The following is a 24,764-nucleotide window of genomic DNA, read 5'->3' as shown; positions in this document are numbered from 1 at the left end:
TTTCTTTTAAACCATGACTTTGAGATGTTTAATAAAGAGATCATGTTGTATCGAGTAACCTTAATCATCTGAATAATGAAATCTGGCTAAGCTAAACTCTGGATGTGACTCATCCTTTTCTTTCAGACAACATTGTTGCAATCCGAGGGACCGAGCGGCTCCTGTGAATCAAGCAGGCACAGATAACGAAACAAAGCAGGCACTCTGGGAGCAACGGGACCGTGAACGAGCAAAACAAGACAAATAAATCAAGCTCATAGCAAACAGGATGCAGCATGCATGATCGAATCAAATGCATGCATGTCTGAAGAATAACAACAGCCAACGTACACGCGGACTCACTGAAATGACATCTCAAACAAAAGGAAGGGTATAAAGAACCACAAAATGAGGACATGTACAGGCTTTGACAAAGCAAAGTATACATAACTTTTTTTTGTCTGTTCTATCTTTTGAATCAGTGCCTTGCAAAAATATTCATATTAGTTTTTGGGGGTTTTTGTGTGCGTTTCTTCAGCATACAGCCGGAAACTTCAATGTATTTTACTGGGATTTCATTCGACAGTCCAACATAAACTAATTGTGAAGGAAACAGAAAAGGAAACATGGATTAAGAGACAGAAGAGATGGCTCTGGCTGTCTGCGTAGGGTCATTGTCCTGATGAAAGGTCAACCTCTAGAAAGTAGTCTTTTGCATGTAAGCCACAAAGTTACATTTTTAGTCCCATCTGACAAGAGAACATCTTTTTAGAAATATTTGTTCCCTGCATATAGCTTCTCATTACTGTGAAGTGTTACCATGGACCTCTTGGCTGCTTCTCTGATTACTACTCTCTCATTGGTCAGCTTAGGTGGACAGCCATGTTTTGGCAGGTGTGCAGGTACATTTTTGAATGATGGATTAAACAGTTTTCTTAGGAATAAGATTATTGTTTTGTAATCAAATCCTTTGTCTAAATTTCTCTACATCTCTATGCTTGAAGTGTCTGTAGTGTTTTTTGGACTTCATGTTGCTGTTTACTCATGAATGTTCTCCAATAAACCTCTTAGATTCTCAGAGGTTTGTTTTATACTTAATAAATTACGCACCAGTGGACTCTGTAGTTAGGTGACTTGTGAAGCCTACTGTACTGAATTTTATTTAGGGGTATCAAAGTAACAAGGGCTGCTTACAAATGCTTACCACACCTTCAATTGTAAAAAAAATATATATATACGATATATATAAACTATTTTATTCACATAGAAACTCATCAAAATACACTTTTCTGATTTCAAAGTCAAAAAATTGAAACATTTCAAATAGTGTGATTATCGTTTTTTACAAGGCATTGTATCTATCTGCATTTTTTTTTTTTCAAATTACATTTCTTATTTTGTAATAACAAGCACTTCAAAGGTCTGGTTTGCAAAAAATTGAAAAATATGATTGGACCAATAACAAAAATAAGATATAAAATGTACTTTTAATATGATATAAAATGTGCTGTTTTTCCACAATACGTTTCTAGATCAGTGTTATCGTTCTGCATGCTCTTTCGAGGGTCTTACATCACTACATATTAGTGAAACTAGAGAACAGAACATTTCCCCTTTAAATCTGCCTCCCTTTCCTACATTGCAAATTAAATGAAGTTGCTATTTTCTCCCTGTGACGTGAAGCTCCAATCTGCTATAAACAGACAGCTGGGATATCGTCATCTATAGTTAATGTGATGTGGTTTTTAATGGATGCTCCTCCTAGTTTGAACTCTGGCGAATTGCCAGAAATTACATTACTGTTTGAGCACTTGTTGCTTCAGAAAACCAAAAGATAAGCTTGAAATTTGTGTAAAAGAGGGTTTATGCTGAGGGTGAATGCAGAGCAGCGCCGCAGGAACACACTAGGTAAATCTGCCAGTAGCTGAAATACCACAAAGAGCAGAGCATGATGAGACGACCAGCTACATGTTGGGTACGTTTATTTTCAGAGTCCTGCAAAAGTTAAGACCCTAACATTAAACTTTTACTCCAAAAAACAGCCATATTACATTAAAAGGCAAAAAAAAGTCTGCAGTATGAGATGGATAGATTATCAGTTATTAATTACAAGCAAAAAGCTTTATGATGAAGCTTTCTGATAGTACTTCCAGACCTGTAAAGATAAAAAAACTAATCCTCACCCTGTTTTTAATATAATATGATCATAACTTCCAAAAAAATCCACAATGTAATAACCTACATTAAATTTTCAGGTAAAAAAAAATTAATTTAGTATTCCTAATTTCAAGATGTATTGTTTTTGACAGAATTTAACAAATTTATTTGCATCTTTATTAATGATGAAAAAAACAGAAAACAGAACAATTGTTGGGACCCTTTTAGGCCCTGTTTTAGTAAACTGATACATAATTAATATTTATACTTCAAATTAATCAAAAATGTCTAGAAAATTTCAATTTTCAGTCTATGGTTTCTGTTTTTCCTGGGGTATTAATGAGATGCTAAACAAATGCAACTCTGCCAAATATGGGAAATGTTAGAGCAATCCACTCAAGTCAATTAGGTGTGTGTTGATGTTAAGAAGACATTAAAAAGCTGGAATAAAAAAAAAATACTCACATAAACTTTGCCGTATAGTCAGATCAATAATCAAAAGTAGAACTTATTTTTACCCCCCCCCCCACACACACACACACACAATTGGACTTCTTTAACTGGCAACAAACAGTCTAATGGGGATACCAACAATTGTGCTACAAGAAATTTTGATTAAAAAAATAATAATAATAAATTAATTAATTAATAAAAAACACACTATTTGTTGTTTTTTTAGTAGTTTTTTTTTCTCTACATGTGAGGGAAGTTTAAAATTAAAGGCTGAGTTTTTTTTTTTTTAGTAATATAACAGTACATCAACAAAACAATACTTTATTTTAACGCTTTTCATGTCTTTGCTAGGAGCGTCGGCAGATTTGACTCCACAGAATGACTGCAGGTATTCTGCATGAGGGCAGAGTCAGCCCAGCTCAGAGTTTTAAAATAGCAGCATGTTGTTATATCACTTCAATCTCTCCCTGAAAAATTAATGGGGGATAGGAAGGTATTTTTAGACTCAAACAAACAGAGCTGCCTGTCTCATTTATTAAAAGATCATTAAAGCAGCCACCTCCAGCAATGCCGCTGCAGTGACAAAACCGCTGGGCAAACACCTGCTTGTTCCCTTTTGGTTTCTAGGAGAAACATTTTAACATTTCTTTTACGCATCTATGAGTCTCACTAATCCATCGACAATAAGTGATCCAAAAATCATGGATGCTAAGCTAAAAAAAAAAAAAAAAACTGCTCATTTGAATGTGAAACACGCATTCAGGCGAGTCTGACTGGAATTCAAAATCAGGCCTAGATGATGAAATCAGTATTGGTGGCATTGCACGGCTGTCTCTCTCTCCCCCGTTCTAAAAATTGCAGCTTTCATGATGTACGCTCCCCTGGGTATATGTTTTTGTTGCTTGGCAACAACAAAATTAGCGGACGCGCTGCTGTAAGTTCCATCAACAAGCAACTAATTATGTTACACATTAAAAATGTATAATTAAAGGCCCCTTCCAGCCCTATTAGGAAGATTTGCTTTCTCTTCGCTGTGCAGCAAAAAAAAAAAAAAAAAAAAAAAAGACGTAAAAAAACTTGCTTACTGTCACTGGACAAGTAGACAGGATGCAAACCAGTGAGCCAGACAAAGACTAGAAAAACAGAGCAGAAGGAGCTCCGGTGACGATGAAAACAAGAAGAAAAGGCTGCCCTCTGCTGCTGAAAACCTGCCCAGTGTCATCAAGATGATACTTTTCTGTCCCTTCCCTGCAACGCAGACCCAGGCCGCTCCACGTTTAAATTTACAGAGCGTGAGAAATGAACTTTGATCTTAAGTTCTTTAACAACCTAAATCTGAGTCATTTTCCAGCCTGTAAAAAATAAAATTAACACATAATGCCCTGCTAAAGTGTTCATACCTTTTGAACTTCTTCTCATGTCGACACAACCACAAACTTCAATGCATTTATTTGGGATTCTATGTGACAGACCAGCACAGAATAGAGCAGAATTGTAAGGTGGAATGAAAAATTATGTTTTAAAGGTTTTTACAAATAAGAATCTGTAAAATGTGGCATGCATCAGCAAATTTTAAAGGTCACCTGTAAACAGAGATCACTTGAGTGTAATTTGGTCTCAGAATAAAACCAGCTGTTCTGTGGAGGTGATAGAGGTTTGTTAGAAAATATAAGAAAGCAAAAATATAGAAAAAAAATAACAGGCCAGGGTTAGAGTTGTGAAGACGTTTAAAGCAGAGTTAGAATAAAAGATAATCTCCCAATGTTTGGGCATTTCTCTTTAATCCATAACTTCAAAATGGAAAGTGTGTGGAACAAAAACAAACCTAACAAGACATGGCCGCAAACCCGAACCGAAAAAGCCAATAGGCCTTATGTTAAATAAAAAAAATATATAAAAGAATGGACCAAACTTCTTGAGACAAAAGAATCACACAAACTCAAAATAAAAACATTCAGGTTTGTGGTTGTAAAACGACTAAATAGTAAAGTGGTGTGAATATGTTTGTAAGGCCCTGCATTTCATGCCTCCGTCCTCTTTCTAAATGCCTCCGATTCCTTATTCCCCATTCAGTCGCACATGCAGCATTCTGGTACCTGCAGACGGATCCGTCAAGTGGATCCCTGGGCCACTGGACAAAAACGGGTCGTTGGTTTTGAAAGCGTTGCTGCCGCTGATGTTAGTGGCGGTTTTGTTCTCCACCCCAAACAGGCCGGAGCTCTTCTGGGTGTCCATGGCTGGACTAATCCCAGTGTGGCCCAGACTGGAGGTCATAGTGGTCTGGAATGGCGGCAGGCCGGATCCCATGGTCCCACCCATCCCAGACTGAGAGAATCCTAATGGAGAAGCAGACATAGACCATCAGTCAGCAGGCAAACAAAGACAGTCTTGATGAGCGGATACACACTTTCAATCCAAACAATTTTGAAGACAAAAGTATGAAGTATGAAGACAAAAAAAAGCTAATACAGTCCATGATTCAGTAGCTTGTAGAACCAGCCTCAGTAGTGACAAATTGCTGCAGAACCCATCTAAAACAAAATGACAGGCTGTGAAACTCTTACAAAAGACAAAAATAAGTCAGTGCTGAAAGGAATCAGCTCAACAAACTACTGAATTATATCAAATTCTGTACTTTGTCTCCTTTATAATATGATGTTATTTTCATTGTCGCACATTTATTTTGAAAAAGAAAAATTGTAAATCTTTGCATTTATATTAGACTAGCTCTGCTAGGGATACCGTACATTTCCTGGAATGAAAATGTGAAGTAGCCTCAACTGCAGATGTTTGACAATGTAGTCACAATGTTTGCTAAAGTGGACATCTAATTTAAAACTACAGTGAAGATAGATGTCAAAAGGGGGTGATTGATTTTGTTTAAGCATCCGTTTGAGGCTTCATGAGGGAAAACGAAAGCTATGAAAGCAGAAAGAAAAGAGAAGGTAAGGACGAATGTGTGTAGAGCAGCAGATTTCTAGGACAAAGATAAAGCCTGTAATGCAGTGACCCACATACGTATGGGCAGGTCAGAGACTGAAGCAACAGACAGGTGTGAAGTGTAAACATTGATGAACAATTGCAAAGGAGCGGCTTGCAACTTGTGCCCTTTACCCTCTACGTTGTTCCTGTGGCAAAAATATCTTTCAAACCTTAAAAAACCTCTAAAATTATTGTCCAGGCCCTAAAACCTCGAACGAAATCGGTTCGTAATGTGTGCAATAAAATTATCACATGCAGCGCGTAGCAAAAGCATTCATATTCCTTAAACTTTTCCACATATTGGAATGTTACAAACACAAAATCTGTATTTTAAAGTGATATAGAAATGCAAAATTAGCCTTTCTTGACTTTAAGGCAAAAAAATATATCTGAGATGCTTTCCATTCAATCTAACAGAGCAAAAATATTTTTGTCAGACTGATCTCGCATGAAACATACCTTCAAAAACATGCAGCTGTAATTACTGCAAAATTAGGTTCTACATTGTATTGTCTCTGGAAAGCTGAACGCAAATGGTTTCCCACAGTTTCCTGACTTTTACTTGGAAAAAAAAGAAAAAGAACAACTCTGTTGATCTGGGCACAAAGTGAGGTTTGTGTTTCGAACATGACAAAACGTCCAACAGTTCAAGGGATCCAAATACTTTTGCAAGGAAATGTAAAATTAGAGCGGAGTTGGAGTCGTCTTTTTAAGCAGGAGTTAAAAAAAGTGAAGTGGACCTAGAAATGAATCAGGCACGCTGCCGTCCTTTGTCTTGTTCAGGCTCCATTGTCCTGTCATCCCACCCATCACTGGACCTGAGGGAGACAGAGACGAGCAAAATGGGAAAACGAACAATAGGGACAGGGAGCCACAGAGAAAAGCAACAGAAAGACTGAATCATAACCAACAGTTTGAAGTGAAACAGATTAACGGCACATACCAACAAACGGACGGAGCGAATGTCACTTCAAATGAAGACACGATTGTATTCCTATACATTAGCACTACACATGCTTCATTCTTTCCAGTTCCCAACCTTCTTCTCCCTTATCCTTCCAGTATAAAAATAAATAAATTGAAACAACACTGTGCTCTGCTTTTGCATTTACAATCCTCAGTCCTGGAAGAATCCACATGGGAAATATTTGAACCAGCCTGAAAATGGATTTATATTTACAGCAGGCAATACGTTCTTGCTGAACTGCACTTGAAGCGTTGTTAGTCGTGCTTTTAAAAAGCTACACTCAGCCTGTTGGAAGTTTCAATGTGACAAATGGGATTTTGCAGGTATGGGTAATAATTTTCATGAACAGTAACTGTATGGGAATACAAAATTGTGCCCTGCAAAAGGATTCCTGTTGAACTGCTTCATATTTTCTCATTTAACAAACACAAACTTCGATATACCTTATTGCAATGTAAAGTATTATACAATAACAAAATGGCACATTATTATAAAGTGCAAAAGAAACTGATTTACTAGTGAAATGATCTTTTTTTGTACAATCTTTCACTTCAGTTACAGATGCAAATAAGAAGTACTTGCAAATAATTCTTATTTGCAAGTATTGTACGTATAATTTTCAGTAATAATGTCCCAATACAATATTTTCCTGAATGGGTCTCTGCAGCTCCGCAGCTGTTTGAACTTTCAAGTCTTTTAGATTTGCAGCTACCTTATGTTTTTGGATGATGGCACTATGTGAGATGTTTAAAGCTGAATACTTTGGGAAGATACTGTAAACATATTATTAGTTGTTAACAATCATGCACAATTGTTGTCATAATTATCAGCCATGACTAATGTTAACACAAATGCTGAATGAATAGCTAATATTGACCAATTTCGTATAATTTTTACTACCATTTCTACACCTTAAAGGAAATGTCCACACCTCTGACTTCACCGCTGCTCCTCTGCTTCAGCTAAACTCCCCACAAGCTTGCGCTGCATCACTATCGGTGTCACATGACCAACAAATATGACCACATGACCAATCGATTCCCCTCCACCTCCAGAAACAAACGGCCACAACATGTAAAATAAATACCTATTGTTAATATCAGTGTTATTTATCATGACTAATCTCAGCTAATGCAGATGTTATTGCCAATATGTTGTGCATCTCTAACTCCATATCTTTGTGGTAGGAGAGGATTCAGACTGTTCAAGATTTAATTTATGCTTAAAAAAAAAGCTGACTGTTGATGAATATTCCTCAAACACAAAGCTGCAGTCAAAAGTGTAAAACAGCTTAATTATATTTCGTCATTAATATTAATCTCCTCAGCTATGTTTCAGTGAATGGGCAGCGCAGAGAGCGTCAACTTTCTAACCCTCACCGGACAGGTAGTCAGAGCCGAAGGCGGGCTGTCCTGGGGGGTCCTGGCGTCCAACAGAGGACATCATAGAAGACATCAATCCAGAACCTGAAAAAAATCAATTAAAGATGAATGCCAAACTTTTGTCTTTGCAGACTTGCATTCAGCAACGACAAACATTATTTACATTTTTTGAACCTGACGTTTTTCTACAAGCACTGCCAAATGTGGAATAAATGAACAGTGGATATTTTATGGGATCATTTAAACAGACATAAGCTACAAGAGCACTTCTAAGAAATGAACTGATTAGTTTGGAGTTACTTATCCTTCACCCAGATCTCATATTTATTCACACAGCGAGTGAGGCGGCCTGAACGCTGCAGGTAGGTATTTAAGCGTTGCCCTGTCAGCTGTTTGCTGCTTCACTAAAACCACCTTCTCCACACCGAGCGCGTGCGCATGGTACATCGCTTGACATTGAGGTGAGCAGACACAACACGTTGCTGAAGGGGACATCGCCATGGTTACACACAAGAGGAAGACAACATCAGCGGTTCCCTTGGTAACACGTGCTGTCAGCTGATGTGACTTAGAGAATTGATACACACACACATACGCTGAGGCACAGACCAAAAATACACACATTTTAAACTCTGCTGTGGACGATATGATTTAATAGCAAGGGGAGAATTTGCTACACCGACTCCATTAGCTCGCATAGAGCAGCTCGATAAAAACGCTGTTAACTAAACAACGTGAGTTGAAACTCACCCGGGTCCATTATATAGAGAATAATGAACTTCGTACTAAGCACTTTAAAAGTTAATTTGATTAAAATCTAAAAGCCAGGAAGAATAATATGAATTACAAGATACTGTCACGTGTACAACTGACATTTATTAGTACAAATCCAAAAAAAAGAAACGTTCTAGTCGACCGCTGCCACTAAAAAATAGAGAATGCCAACATAAATTATCAGATTTAAAATATCAGTACACATAAAGTTGTCAATACACAAAACTAGAATTCTATGATCATCAAACTAAGCATAGATGCATAGAAATAACTACTTTTCATGCTTTTTTAAAAATGTATATTCACACACATTATGATTGATATCAGAACTGATAAAGTAGATGAGCTTGAAAGTCTAACAGAGGTCATTTCCAGAGATAAATTAGGGAGCCAGTGCAATATTCTTCATTTTCTCCAAGTTGCTTTAATCCTCGTTTCATAAATCAAAGAAAATCCTTCTAAGATTTTAAAGGAATTAGATTGGAGGAATCACATGGAAAAGGTGTTATGAAATAAATAAGTAAAAGACACTGGAATTAAGCATTCCTTTACATTCATCCAGAGACAAAAGATAAGTCGTCTACACATTTAAATTTTCATCATATCAAAATAAAAAAGGAAGCACTTGCAGGAGTACGTTCTGTTAATTTCACTACATGAATATTTGATGTCAAATGTAGAGTGCTGGCTGTGTGAAATCTGCATAACTCAAACATCTCAGGCCTCTGAGAATGTGAAACTGTATGATTTGTCTACGATTCTTATAAATATTAAATGCTTGCACAATAGCTGCTCAATTAAGATATTTAAGAAAGTGTTTCAGAACTAAAAAGACATGCAAACACTTTCACTAGGTTTCTTTATGTGTAATGTAAACAGCGCAGGGCAAACAGCCATATTTGCATAAGAATAGGTTTGATGAAACATAGTTGTGCTATATGTTGAAAAATATAATTTCTTATGGACAGTAGAGAATCTTTCCAAGTAAACCGAGACATATGTATCTGTCCATGGTGCTGAACTGTAATTTAAGGTAAGTGAACATTACAGCATTTCTTCAGAGGCACATACTGAATGACTGGTTTCACATACCATAAGGCTGTAAAGCTGTTTTCTATCATTAGAAACGAGGACACGTATTTTTAGAACCGGGCACCACATCAGTGTAATTGTAAATACATCCTGAATAATTCAGCATAAAGCAGGCACCAGTGAAGGTGCAAAGGATCGAAACACACACACACACACACACACACACACACACACACACACACACACACACACACACACACACACACACACACACACACACACACACACACACACACACACACACACACACACACACACACAAACACGCAGAAACACACAGGGAACATCAAAACTGCAAAGTCACTGTAGACAGAAAACAACACAATCGGTTTCTTCCATTACTATTCGACACAGCAACATTATTTTCTCTGTTTTATGTCCATTTTCACTGGAAACAATCAAGACTAAAGCAATTTCCTGCTTTTTTCTTCTTACATGCGATGTAAGATAACTTGAAATTGGAGTCCTGGGGTTACAATTATTTGTACTGCATTTTAAAACCATTAAGCATTAAATTAGCATTAAACTTTTTTTTTTACAAATGTTTCTATTTCTTTTCAGTCTTAGCAGTGACAGGAGAGCAACACTGAGCAGTAATAATAATAATAATAATAATAATAATAACCTCAGTTTTCTTTATATATATATAAAAAATGAGGAGAAATTAAATCATGGTATTTACACATTCATCCATGAAATGCATTGCTCCATTTACTGATATGCTGTTACCATGATGACCTTCAGTTCCAAAACACTTTGGTTAAGCTTAGATGTGAATCTGCAGAGATAGCTGGGCTGTGACAACTTTGAGTAAAAAAAGACAAAAAAAAACATATCATAGGATTACAGAGAAGCATAAAACACTTTGTGTAATCTTACACAATTATAACAAACATGACAAAATCTTATGTTTCTTTTTATGATGCTGTAACATTTTTAAATGATGCTACATGCTACCGAATAAGAAACAATTACATTTAGGCAAAAAAGGATGATACCACAAATTGGATGCTTATTTCTACGACTTTGTGTCTGAGGAGTTTATTTTTGGAAATCTGCCAGAAAGATTCTTCTTTCCTCTCTCCCTCCATGTCGGATATTTAGACACAGTGTTCGAGTGCAGGCACCGTCTGAACCCAGACAGTCATCCAAGGACACCAGCCAGCTGCAGACTTTAGTCAAACACCTTCTTGTTTAAAAAAAAAGAGAAAGTACATCTGACTGGATAGGCACTAGCACCCCACAACCCCGCAGGGATTAAGGCAGAGAAAACAGGTGGATGAATGGATTTTATGTTCTTTCCGCACCACTTATCAGGGGACTCTTTCAAATCTTCTTCAAGCAGAAAGGAAATAAAACAGAAACACAAACATCTTTGTCCGGTTTAAAATAAAATAACTTGCTGGGCTTCCCACGGTGTTCAGAGGGAAATAAATCAGCAAAGTTCAGCACTACGTGTTGCACCATTAAGTCTTCCACTTGCATAAATTAAGCTCTGCCTGATAAGTTTCACATGAGTTGAATGAAACAAAAACTGCGAGCTAGAAGCCTCAAGGTCAGAAGGTCATTTAGGATCCTTAAGTTTCTACATTTTGATAATAATAATTACTACATACTTCTTGCAGATCTTGTCACAAAAATCTAGGATGAGTAGTTGACCAAAGTCTGTCATTTACTACATGCTATAATGTAGCATTAGCATAAGACTGGGTGAATGACTAACTGTAGTCGTTTACTGCTATGCAAGCACAGGCCATTATTATACATCTATCTTTTAGAGTCTTATTTGATCTTAACTTGGGTTAACTCAGGAGTTCTTGAATTAACCCAATTACTACTTTGTAGTTGAGCTGTTTTTGAATTAGTGATTTAGTTTCACTAATTTGTTGACAAGAGTCGATTAATAGAGATTTAATCTCGGGCTCCACCTTCATCGTTTTTACATAGCACCAATTTGGTAAAAATGTTATTTGCTAAAATAACATTTTTTCTAGACTTCAGAGCACAGTATTCAAATGTTGTTCAAGTTGCTCCATTTGAATCGATGAATTGTATTTTGCGAGGGATATGAAGCTGTATGTAATGAGTGCAGCTCCCAGATGACAAGAGAACAGCTGACACTGCATTCATATACAAGTCATGATTCTCCAACATGGTGATATTTAGGCTATTATTACATTTCCTGTTTGATTTTCAACTAGGAAATAATAACTGTAATAAACAGATTAAGATTTAGTCCAATTTTTAAACCAATATGTTTGCAACAGAGATTATCCTCATATTTGCTTTTGTGTTTAGTTTAACATATTGTACAGTAGAAAGGAGAACTATGCATGTATGCTAGCAATATAACATACCATGAAACCATTATGATGGTTGGACTGGTCCTAATACAAAATAAGTTTGGAAATGTTGACATTTCAGCTTGAAAATCTAAAGCAGAACCTATTAAATTGCTCCTGTGCTATCACACTGTCTCTGCCACAGTCCGTGCCCCCAGTTTATTGCAGATCACAAGCACACACATCGTCTGCAAGATCCATCTCTGTGGGGTCGGAGTGCAAGGATACAGACAGCAGCCAGGCTGGTAGGATGCAGACAGTAATGAGAAGGACTGGGGTTAAAGAGGAGGAGCAGGAAAATCTTCAACTGTAAATCTAAAGCTGCGTTCAGTTTTATACGTCTGGACACTGCGGGCAGACATATAAACAGCAAACAACTTATTAAAAGGTGAGGTTTTTCGGGAGCTGTGAGGAAACAGACTCGACCTAAGACTGCACTACGCAAGCAACAGTCTGCAATCAAACAAACAAAAACATCTGGTTTTCAATTTTTTGGGACCTTTAAGCCTGGGACCCAGTTAGCAATACTATATCTCTGAAAATCATTGTATCTTTGCAGCAGCAGGATGTTTTGAAGAGCTGCAGAAATTACATGCTATTAAACTGATTGAAGGTTGAGGATATGAAAGCTTCTGAGCCTTGAAGAATCAGCCACTTGAATTCATGCCATTACAAATTGATGATTCTTATTAATTGAGGCAGAACAACAAAGATACAAAGTTAGAATGATGTACAATATAAAAACTCAAAGTAGCTGACGTCCTATCTCTGGTTTGTAAAGCTGTGGTTAGCTTGAGAGAAAATATATCACTTGGGGAAATAATTTGATTGTCACAAAGCGGGAGAAGGACAAATAAAGTTGTCACGCTGTTTCTTGTCCCACAAACTGAAGTCAGAAGTATCAGCCGGAAATGCAGCGAGAGAGAAACACAGGTAAATCAACTGGACTGGACTGCAAAGCCTCAGGCAAAAACAAAACCCTCTTCTAAAGAAAAGACTCCTTCAAGACAGACTGAAGATTTTGAAAGAAAACCTGAAGCAGTCAGCCGCAGAACTGGGTTTGAGTTGTAGCTTTTTCCTCCCAGTATCATAACAATCCAAAGTACATTGATGATGACTTTCTCACAGACGACCAAAGTGAAAGCTACTGACTAACCTGCACAAAGTCCTGACTTCAACTCCACTGAAAATCTGTGGCCTGAACTGAAGACAAAGCTACGAGCCAGAAGGCCGTCAAATCTGAAATTGCTGAATTATTTGTTAAAGGAGACTGAGCTGTCAGAAGCTTGTTAAAAGCCACAGCAAATACCTGCAGGATGAAAGGATATAAAAATGACTAACAGCATCAGAAAGGCTAGTAACTTTCACCCAGGCAGTTTTTGTGGAATGATCTCGCTTCTGAGAGCAAAGGAAATAATAATGTAATAATCCAAAGTAAAAACCTTAAATGTTTTCATTATTCGATGCTCAGCTATTAATACAGATGAGTTCAGAGTCAAGACCAGTGATAAAAAATGTGCTCAGTCCCTCCGTTCTGATCCAGACAGTAAGTCTGAGGCTCTTCATTTATATGGGCCTAAATGGGTTATAAGCTAAATGTTAGGTTGCTAATGTTTGATGGGACACATGGAGGGAGATCATCTTCAACATGAAGAGAAATGGGAGAACATCACAGTAGAAACAGAGAGCTGGATCAGAAAACAAATGCATCTCAAGATGAATTATTGCTTGTCTGGGTGTAGACAGTTTCTTGACAGCCACTAACTCTATAACAGCCCATTCCAGATGCTCTGTAATCGCTGTGCAGTCCCCATGGCCTTTGAATTAATGAAGCCAATCCAGTTACTGTGACTGCCAGACTGAGGAAGTTCTAAGACCTCAGAGAGCACCGCTTCCCCTCTGAGCTATCAAGCACAGACGTCTTTGTGATTGCATGGCACTACAATTTTCAACTTAACACATTAACAGCTGCAGAGTGTAGCAGAGACTAAGCAGTTAACTTCCAGACAGGGCCAAGTAAAATACAGTCCACCGAGATTGATAAAGCTTGCAGTAATACACAGCTCCCCCCGCCCCCAATTATTTTTAGTTTAGCTGCTTTTGTGTTTCTTTTTACTTTTTGTGGTTTAAGATTCAGAGCGGCAACATATCTAGACATGTCCAGATGTTTCTGGCACTATTGTCTTTTTATACAGTCCATATCTGAATATTTAAGTCATATTTAAATTAGAAAATCAAAACTTGTGCCTGTTCCCTATCATATATATGTGGTTCTCTCAATCACATATAATGTAGGTCATACCTGAGACACAATGCCAAGACAAAAAGCCATTTGGGCTAACTGATAAAAAGTCACTTCTTGTCCCACTGGTTTAAATGTCACGTCTGTCAGCAACCCTGTGTGCTACAGAGGTGCTAAAAAAAAATCACTTACATCATCTTTACTTCACTACATCTGCTGAACTCAGCAAATGCACACTCTAATTACAGCGACAGCCGAGGTGTGTGTTTATTTGTGTGACCTCACCCGAACTGCTGCTGGTACCGATGCTGCACATGGTGCTGCAGTCACATGCTGCTGCTGCAGTGTGTCATAAAACATGCACACCAGAGCTCGACCTGACAACACGCACGGTGAGGTCCTCCCGTACCTGTGCTACATGTACGTACTGTAAAAGCAACACGGACACACATGCATATACAGCAGCAGTGTGTCATTATGCCTCAGCGAAAGCGAGTCCGTCCCAGCATGACAGAAACAAACTCAGACAGCTGAAACTTTACCAGTAGGATGCTACTGCAAAAAAACCACAAAAAAAACAGGAGCGCTGCATCTGAATTTTCTTCCAGCTCAGACATCTGATTCTAACGTCAAGGTCAAAAATATAACTTTGAAAGATATTCGAGCAGAAAAAAAGGACTAAAGAAAACAAATCTAATTTAACAGTTAAATAACGATACGGCTAAAGTAGGCTTCAATAGTTTTTAAGAAGGAATATGTTTTTAAACATTTTCTCTCTTTTTTTGTAACAACACTTACAAATTGAGACATATCTGTTGGCTCCTTCTGGTAAAGATGTGTAAAATAAATTTATCACCCATGCAGAAGTATAACCAGTCTGAACAGTTGCTGCTATGCTGCTACTTTTGTTTTTGTTTTGTTTTGTTTTTTATCACAACATGCTTAATAACAAGGCTGCACAGTGGCGCAGTTGGTAAAGCTGTTGCCTTGCAGCAAGAAGGTTGTGGGTTCGATTCCCGGCCTGGGGTCTTTCTGCATGGACTCTGCATGTTCTCCCTGGTTACTCCGGCTTCCTCCCACAGTCCAAAAACATGACTGTCAGATTAATTGGTTCCTCTAAATTGTTCCTAGGTGTCCTGTCTGTCTCTGTGTTGCCATGCGACAGACTGGCGACCTGTCCAGAGTGAACCCTGCCTCTTGCCCGGAACGTTAGCTGGAGATGAATCAAAGAAACAAACTAAGAACAAAACAAAACTAGTTTTGGGTGTCAGTTTGAGTTCTGGGTTTGAGTGTCATCTCACAAAGGGGCAACTCATGAACACACAGTGAAGAGGCTGAGATGGGAGAGGGGGGTGTCAGAGAATGAGAAAAGGTAAAAAAATAAATACATAAGATGAGATATCAGACAACCTGTGATACCTGACCCGTACCTTGAAGTGCCTGTAAAAACTGGAAGTCAGATATACCATCTGTCCTCAGTCATTTGCTGGAAACAGGCAACAACTTCTGACACCAGCAGCCTTTACACATATCTAATGTGTGGACAGCTGGTGTTAAAGGCAGAGGATGAGCGGGTATCACTGGCGAATATCGACTGTGGAGCTGACATTTGCAGCAATGGCTACATCTTCATCTATGAAAAGCCCACAGAAGGACAGGACGAATACAGTGTTGGGGTCAGGGTGACAACTGATCAACAAGATAGTGGGTGGAACATGGACTGCACAGAGTCATTGCCAAGAAGTTGTGGCCAGTCCGAACGCTTGCAACGGCACAGACTGGACTACTGAAGAGCCAGAGGTGGGCGACCGATTTGCCGCATGGAACCATGAAGACGCAGAGATGGAGGCTTGGTGAGATGGCAGGAGGACATGGAGCGACTGGCAGATGGATCATCAGCACCGGCAAACGTACAGGTAAGTGCTCAGGCACTGAGCAGCTCTGAGATAGATAGATAGCTAGATAGATAGCTAGATAGCTAGATAGATAGATTTATATTGTATGTATGTTTACTGATTCTTTAATAAAAATAATATATATATAAATAAATTTTTTTTATATATATTCTTTAATAAAATAATAAAAAAAATATATATATATACAAATTATCTCTCTCTCATATATATATATATATATAAAACAAATGTCTATATATATATATATATATATATATTCTTTATATATATATATATATATAGATAATAATAAATAACATATAGATATGTTGTTCTTATTATTAAAAAAAATATATATATATATAGTATGTATGTATATGTATATTGTCATAATGTGCAATGGTTCTTTAATAATCATAACAATAATAAATAATAATAATAATAGATTAACAATCCAAACAGCAACACACCAAAGGGTTAAAAATGTAATTAAAAATAAATAAATAGCATCACTTAAGATTGTCGTGAGGTTATGTGCAACAGTGTTCCTGACTATCTGTCATACCTCGTAAATCCAGCATACCTTGTGGTACCTACGTTTCTTATAAAGCCATCATATCTGTAGAAGTTTCATTTTGTGTGTTTTATTTCTCAGAAGTCTACTGTAAATAAAAAAAATAAAATAAGAAAAATCTTGTCATCGCCACGAAGTCTCCAGAAAGAGGTGCTGTTCTGCTTGTTGCCTAACAACGTCGGTCAGCATCCAGCGTTATTCATGTTTTTTTTTTAGGACATATTCAGTGCAGTTTTCTAAAGAGGTATTAAAATATTAAAAAGGCAAATTAGCTGTAGGGACAAAATATCCCGCGAGAGACCAAATTTGTGGTCAAACAGTATTTGTAGTAATAGTGACGCTAAACGGGACTAATGTCTTGTTGCAGTATGGTAACGATATTGGAAACAGCAAAAGTCCATCCATCCATCCATTTTCTTGCACCCTTTTTCCCTCAGTGGGGTCGGGAGGGGTGCTGGTGCCCATCTCCAGCCAACGTTTCGGGTGAGAGGCGGGGTACACCCTGGACAGGTCGCCAGTCTGTCGCAGGGCAACACAGAGACACACAGGACACACAACCATGCACACACACACTCGTACCTAGGGGCAATTTGGAGAGGCCAATTAACCTGACAGTCATGTTTTTAGACTGTGGGAGGAAACCGGAGTACCCGGAGAAAACCCACGCATACACAGGGAGAACATGCAAACTCCATGCAGAAAGACCCCAGGCCGGGAATCGAACCCAGAACCTTCTTGCTGCAAGGCAACAGCTCTACCAACTGCGCCACTGTGCAGCCCACAGCAAAAGTCATTTATGTTAATATGTTTGATTACCATAGCAGGTTAATTAAATAAAATTTGCCGTAAACTTCTGAGAAATAAAACACAAAATGGAACTTTTACAGGTATGTCGGATTTTAAAAAAAAATCTGCTGAGTAAGCAGTATGTGACGTAACATCGATGTACGCATGCGCATTACCATAAAGTATGCTGGGTATGACAGACAGAACCATAGACAACAGAACATCTGAAATGTAACTACTGGAAAATCTCTAATTAAGAATGTTTCAAGTAACCACAACTATAAATGCAGCCAGACAAAGGCTTGATTACAGCTTCATCTTATTTTAATATAAAAAAATATGATTTTAATTTAAATTAAAACTACTTAAGAATGGGATAAAACTGAATAAATCAATTAGTCAAGTTTATTTGTATAGCACATACATTGCATCAGTTCAAAGAGCTTTACATCATAAAAAACACAAAAATAAAGTCATAAAAACAACGTACACTAGACAACTGAGAAGCCAGTGTCCAACGTTGGTCATCATGTATTGATCAAAATGATCAATAGAAGTCGAATACGTTGGTCAATATTCCTTTCAGGGGAGGGTTTGGGGATGAACAGTCAGATAAGGTTTCTGCATGTTGGCATTCCCGCTATAGCCTGAATATGCCCAATTTGGGTTGTCTTGGCCCTTTTATCGCAACCTGTGGGGCTTTTCCTGACTGGGAACGAGAATACGACCTGTTGAATGTGACAGGTAGCCAATCAGAAAGCGCGGTGACGTAAGAACAGAGGGGAATCCCAAACAGCTGACATATGGCGCAACTGAGTCCGGTGGATATCGGCGATGATATGTGGAAATGTTTATTATATGTAAAGGTCATTATTATATATGTTTATTCAGTTAAAAATGTTAACTATGAAAAAACATATTCACCTCCAAATCATAGTGCAGCAAATAGAGCGGCTTCTCCCGTCGTCTTTAATCCACCGCCTTTTCTTTTTGTTACGTCTTTTATCTCTTAAAATGAGTCCACAAACTATCACTATTGCTTCTACATCATCATCCGTGTTTGGTTATTCTAAATTCCCACTATGTTGGGGGTTTTACTGAATTGTCCTCTGGAATCGGGATGTTCGTGACTGGAATCGGTTCGTGTGGTGTGCTGCTCCTGCCGTGTGGCTGGAGACACGAACCGATGGAATTAGCTGTAGGCCGACAATTCTTAAATGTTGCTGCCTAAACCAAACTTAAGACTCACAAGCTCTACTCATCTACTCTCGACCACTTCCCGCGCTCTGACTCTGGTCTCTATGGTAACGTTTAATATATCCCTTCAAAATAAGATACAGATGTGCCCAATAATGACCAACGGGAGCCCTGAGCTTGTTTCTATGCAGATGACTGTCCCATCTGGGAGTGATGAGAGACAATAACACTCGAGGTGTGTTGCTTGAGCACAGCGGGCTCCGTCTCTACGTGGCGAAGCAGTTTGAAGCTTCATTGCCTCATTAGCGAGCAGGTCGCCGCATGTTACGTAGAGCGGGCTTGTAATGTGGGACTCACCTACCGGTCCGGGATAAATCCATTTTCCTGTTTCTTCTCTGGGCCTTTTCCTCTTTGCAAAGAAACTTTCCAAAGACATCTGATCTGTTTTTTACTCATGTTGCTGCTTGTGGGCTCAATGTTGGCGCGCAAGTAGAGAGAATCCGGTTAAAGGATTTTCAAAATAAAAGATTCCCCAGACTCAAATAACACATAAAATGGAAATTTTAAATTATTTCTTGCGCGGCCCAGTACCAATGGGGTATATGCCACGGACTTCCATTTTAGCACTTTCACAGTTTTTTGCCACATAGAATGCTTCCGGTGCACAGGCAACAGTATGTTAACAATGGCTCCTCAGTAGCTGCAGGACTATTAATGATGCCTATATAATTATTCAGACGTCCTGAAACGCTCCAACAACAACAAAGGATTTAAGCTGGATGTGTCAAAGTTCACAATAACTTCGAAGGTAAGTTAATAAATCGTTTGTATTCACCATAATGCCTCATATGTCTGACGTACCTAACAGGGACAAGCTTACAAAGGTGCTATGCAAACATTAAGTGTTTTGATTATCTGTGCAGTGTGCAATCTATATATATATATTCTGTATATATAGATATAGATATACATCTATATAAACATATATAGATAGATCTGTTTTGCCACGCTATCAGTCGAAGCTGAAGTTAGCTTCCGAATGTAGCATCTAATTTGGAAAATAGCTAAAGGGCGATTACACTTAATTTTTCACTATCTTGAGCTTTTTTAATGTGTTGTACTTTAAAAACTACAACACCTAGACATTTCATATCTAACTAGATTATTCTGTACTAACAGCAGAATAAATAAAACATTTGTGAAACTTTCTAATTGATTCGTGAAATTTGTAAAATGCCAATAGATTCCAGAACGCATTAGATATGAATTAATAATTCGGCATTATTTGTTATTTTAACTTTCCGTTTTCTTTCTTTTTTTTAATCTTTATTCTAGTTGGAGTTGGACAGGAGTTATGTTTGATGGCTTCCTGGAAGGAGAGATTGGCTGAGCTAATGTTGCCAACAAATTTTCTCCTGCTATTAACTTTTTTGGTTTTCTTTATATAAAGAAAGCATTTCTATCAGTTGCTTTTTTTTCCATTTTGTATACAGTATTTGCTCTAGTTTTTTTTTTATTTTTACCTTAATGCTTACCTGGTCAGTTGAGGTGGAAATGTGCATCCTCTTGATTACTGACAAATGTCAGAACCACATGGACTGAGCTGGTTACATCAGATCAATTTGAATCTTTCTCATTAAAACGACTTCTTGTAATTTTAAGACATTGTTATAAAATTGCATCTTTATTCTGCTGTAACAATGGCTGCATTCTTGCAATTAAAAATTCTTGTAGCCTGGCCATAATGCTCCCTTATACAACTCACAGAACAGATGATTGAAATAAAGGCACTTTTTGAAAATATTTTCTGTGATTTTATTATAGAAATTGAGGACAGGGGGAATCGATTAAAATCAAATCTGGTATGAAAAAAAAATCTTGTAAGTCATATCATCCAGCCTTATTCAGTATTTTAAATTATATGCCTAACTACATATTACTTAATATTCACATTTCTTTGCTGGTATTACCTAAAACTGTTGCATTTTAACATCTCACTTGAATTCCTGATCTACATGAAAATACTTGATATAACGTAAACACTGAGAAAAGGGGAAAAAAAGGTTTGTGAAATGCAGAGTATTACAAATGAGATTCAATTTTATTGTAGGTACAAACTGTATAGCAAAATGAACTACAATATACTTTCTAGCAGCTAATCAGACATCAGACTTGTTTGCCTTTACTGGTGATAAAAACTCGTCACTCTGGAGGAGAGGAAGACCGGCTCAGCCCCGTCCAGGATGAATGCAGTGTCAGGGTAGCCAATAAAGTCTGCAGGTAGATTTTTGCATAACTGGTGCTCCGGTTTCAAGATCATAGTTTAACCAAGTACTGTAAATAAAAAGTTAGTCCACGTTGTGATGATCTGGAAGACCATGGACTGATGGATGACGCCAGCTGGTCCAGGTGCTTGGATCCAGTGGAAAGGTAATCGGCACAACGATCATGGCTCAGAAACACATCACGAGGTGTTACGATGCAAACCTGAAAAATTAAAAACAAAAAAAAAAACTAATAAGCGTCCATATTTAGCTGCACAACGTAATCAAAACTAATAAATCCTCAGCTCTTTTTGAGTTTTGCTTGAAAATAAATGACAATATCTCAGGAAATTAAATGTTTAAGTGAAATAGTTCTGGTATCACAAAGAAACTGCAAAAAATGTTTCAGAGGTGTAACAACACTGAAGTTACTGAGAAAGTGAACTGAAATATTTACTACTTAGAAAATGTATGTTAAAATCTGAATACTCTTTTGAAAGTGTGCAGCTGAAATTAATTTAAACTACTAGCAGGCAAAGCACAGTGTTCGCCTAATATCTGCACCAACAGTAATACAAAAAATGATGCATATAAGAGGCATTAGTTTATAAAAGTCGAGGCAAACCTAAATTTACCATTTTAAAAACAAAAAGCAGCGGGAGGATGTAACTTCATAATCTCATTTTCTAAGCAGAATCTCAGAGGAAAAAAAGAGAAATTACATTGTGTAAAGCAAGAACAGATTATAGCAGCCAAGTGGAAAAATGAACTCTAACGTGGATAATAATTATGAAACAGTAAAGGTAAATGTCATTTTCGGGATTCGGGAAATACGTGATTTGTATTATTTGTTCTGTGTTTTTTTTTTTATGTGAATCGGTGCCACTTAAACGGCTGTAAAGCGAAGGTTTTGGACCTTAATCTGACTGACTACTTGTGTGGTTTGGATCGGGCTGAAGCTTTGCTGCTCTCGGCTGTTCTTAAATTATCTGCTCGGTATCGGAGGGGCTCGTCACTCCGACTGCATGTTAAATGTATTTTATACAATTGTCAAATAAACAAAAACTAAGGAGTTGCCTAAAAATAATTTCATACTCTGCATAACACAAACGCATCCACACACGTATTGACTTACCTTGTGCCGAATCGCTGCCTCTGTTCTCAGTCTGTTCCCGTAGCAGTGGATCTCCTCCGGCATTATTTTCTTCCAACAAATTATTCCACTGAACGAAGCGCGTACAGCTCCCTTTCAACCTCCGTCTTCCATTTCTGACGCTGGATCTTCAATATCCTCAAGCTTTGAAATAGCAGGCAGCTACAAACCGGGTGTTAGCTGTAGTGGCTAAGTTTTGGCTACAGTCCGCTGTCGCCTTGATATTAGCAGGAAAATGAAAAAACTAAGCACTGGATGGTACCAGCTAATTACTGGACACAACGGCACACCAAAAAACTCGATTGTTGTACCAGTAGCTCACAGATATTTTAAGTTTTGGGTCTTTTTCATGGTACAGATCTTGCAGCTTTGGCTGAAAACAATAGGAGCAAGCAAGACCCGGAACCAATCTATGTGGAATAAATTCAAACGGAAATATGTCACCACCTCTCGTGGCACATACCCCATTGGGTTGGGGACCGCTGGGTTAGAGTACCCCAAAATTGTACTCCAATCAGAGTAGCATGCCTTAACCACGTTTAATTAAGCAAGTGTAAAAAGTATTTGGTAAACTACTCAAGTACTGAGTAACTGATCATAACATTTAGTATTCAAAATGTGTCCTCAGACAGCCAAAAGTATAAAAGTTATGTGAACATTCTGGTGTTTTAGTCAGTGTTTTTTGAAACAAAAACAAAAAAACAAAACAAACACAGCAATATTTCATCATTTGATATATTAAATGAGCCAAAGAGCAAAATCTGTCTCCAGAGATCCAGGTTGAAGATCCCTGGCAGATGGGAAGTGTGATCCTATCTCTATACAGCAGCTAAAGGTGCAGCACTAGAATATTTAATTCATTGTTAAAATAAAATTGTGAAGGTTAAAAAAATCCATCACTGAGTATTAACATAAGACATTTATTTAGTATAATTTCCGTTGCCCCCCCATCTAGAACCCACCCACCTGGAGTGTTTGTGGCTGAAATGATCACTAAATCTCATCTGATCAAAGCTCACATATAAAGTTAAAGTACCTCCAGAGTTTAGCTAACTCCAGCTTGAAATTTGTGATGTTCCGACAAAAAGGGTTCTTTTGGACGCGTCTCCCAATTTATTTTAATGTAACAAATTATTTTATTTTATTTTTAACCTTTATGCACAAAATATGCCACTATAGACATATTATCCAGCTAAAGGTAAACCCTTCAGTTTTCAATTATTTCTAGAATCTATTGTACTCAAGCCTACATGTCACACCAGGTGTGTATTGGACTGCCCTGGATTTATTTTAAGATTCAAAGATGATGCACTTGATGAAGGTCAGTGCATTTTATGCAATAGGGACTTTAAATAAACCTATAAATCTTCATCAGTAGTCTCAGTTAAGAATATTTTTTTGTGTGTTCCCCTGACCGAGTCAAGTTTCTGCAATGTCACTGAATAAGCATATTCACATCCTCACCACATAACAAAAACACCCTGCTTTCCAAAAACCAGCTCCTGGGGCTGACAATGTGTGTGGGTCACTGTCATGCCAGTGCCTTAGTATGTCAGGGGACATTCCTCCTTTTATCAATCATCTATCACTGTTTGTTTTCTTCATGTGATCCTCTCATTATATATAGTTAGACAACATGAATGTAACCGACTGCGTGATAAGCAGATGTCAAGTAAAGTCCATCCATATAATCTGATCATTTTTAATAAAATAAGATTATGACATACTCACAATCACATTAAAAAAATATTTCAAAAGAAGGCTTTATCTATACTGAAATGGAGATTTAGCCAACACGTTGCTACAAACCGGTCAAATCAATAGCTAGATTCATAATGTGATAACAAAAACAACAGCAGAGTGTCAAATTCAATTTTCCCAAAAAACTTAAGACAACACACATTTTCTGAGAATGTTTAATGACTTTTTTTTATGTAGTTTAAATTTTTTTTAAATTGGCTTGATATTCTAGCAAAAACAGGTGCTGTTAGGAAAAAGTCTGCATTTAGATCTCTGTTACCGCCTAACTGTCGTTTACCAATACAGCCAAGAAACCAAGACAATTTTATTATTTTGTAATGAAAAAAAAGGACTAAATATTTCTCAGCAAAACAAGAAAAGGCTCAACTATAATATCTTGGAGTTTGATAAATAGAGCATACTGCTGAGAGCTACATGCCCCAATGAATGAAAGGCTGGAATTACCCAGCATACGACAGGTGGAAACCACAGATGGGTAATCCCTCCATGTGAAATCATCAGAATACAAACAGCGTTGCTCTATTAGGACCTTCTTCCTGTTGATGTTTGAACAACTCCCCTGGTAAGAGCTGCGATAATCCTCATCTGTCGCAACACGGCTTTACAGTTCGCGCTACTTACATGCTTTTCTTCTCTCCACCCTCCACCTTACTCCAATATCACTTCAGTCTTCACATTCAAGCTCAGTTCTCTGTTATTGAACCTTTTTCATCGTTCACACCGACACCGAGATTGAGCGACGTCTCCACTGTGTCAACAAATCT

The 24,764-nt window shown here is 37.7% G+C and overlaps 1 protein-coding gene across 5 annotated transcripts in view; it reads right to left on the bottom strand.

Annotated features, from left to right (window-relative positions):
- The window catches only part of LOC103479288 (uncharacterized), an 86,096-nt gene that overhangs the window by 50,275 nt on the left and 11,057 nt on the right, over positions 1-24,764 (bottom strand). For 4 of the 5 annotated variants that reach the window (XM_081597923.1, XM_081597920.1, XM_081597922.1 and 1 more), the window contains exons 3-5: positions 7,918-8,004; positions 6,312-6,389; positions 4,686-4,925 (exon numbers count right to left, since the gene is read on the bottom strand). In XM_081597923.1, the coding sequence (XP_081454049.1) occupies positions 4,686-4,925; positions 6,312-6,389; positions 7,918-8,004 (405 nt within the window). The remainder of the gene's footprint in view (positions 1-4,685; positions 4,926-6,311; positions 6,390-7,917; positions 8,005-24,764) is intronic. The other variant, XM_081597921.1, reaches the window with a different exon arrangement.

Source organism: Poecilia reticulata, chromosome 17 (genome assembly GCF_904066995.2).
Source record: "Poecilia reticulata chromosome 17, P_reticulata-male-v2, whole genome shotgun sequence".
NCBI lineage: Eukaryota > Metazoa > Chordata > Actinopteri > Cyprinodontiformes > Poeciliidae > Poecilia > Poecilia reticulata.
Note: the sequence above shows the minus strand (reverse complement) of the source record. Positions and strands in the feature narration are given on the sequence as shown.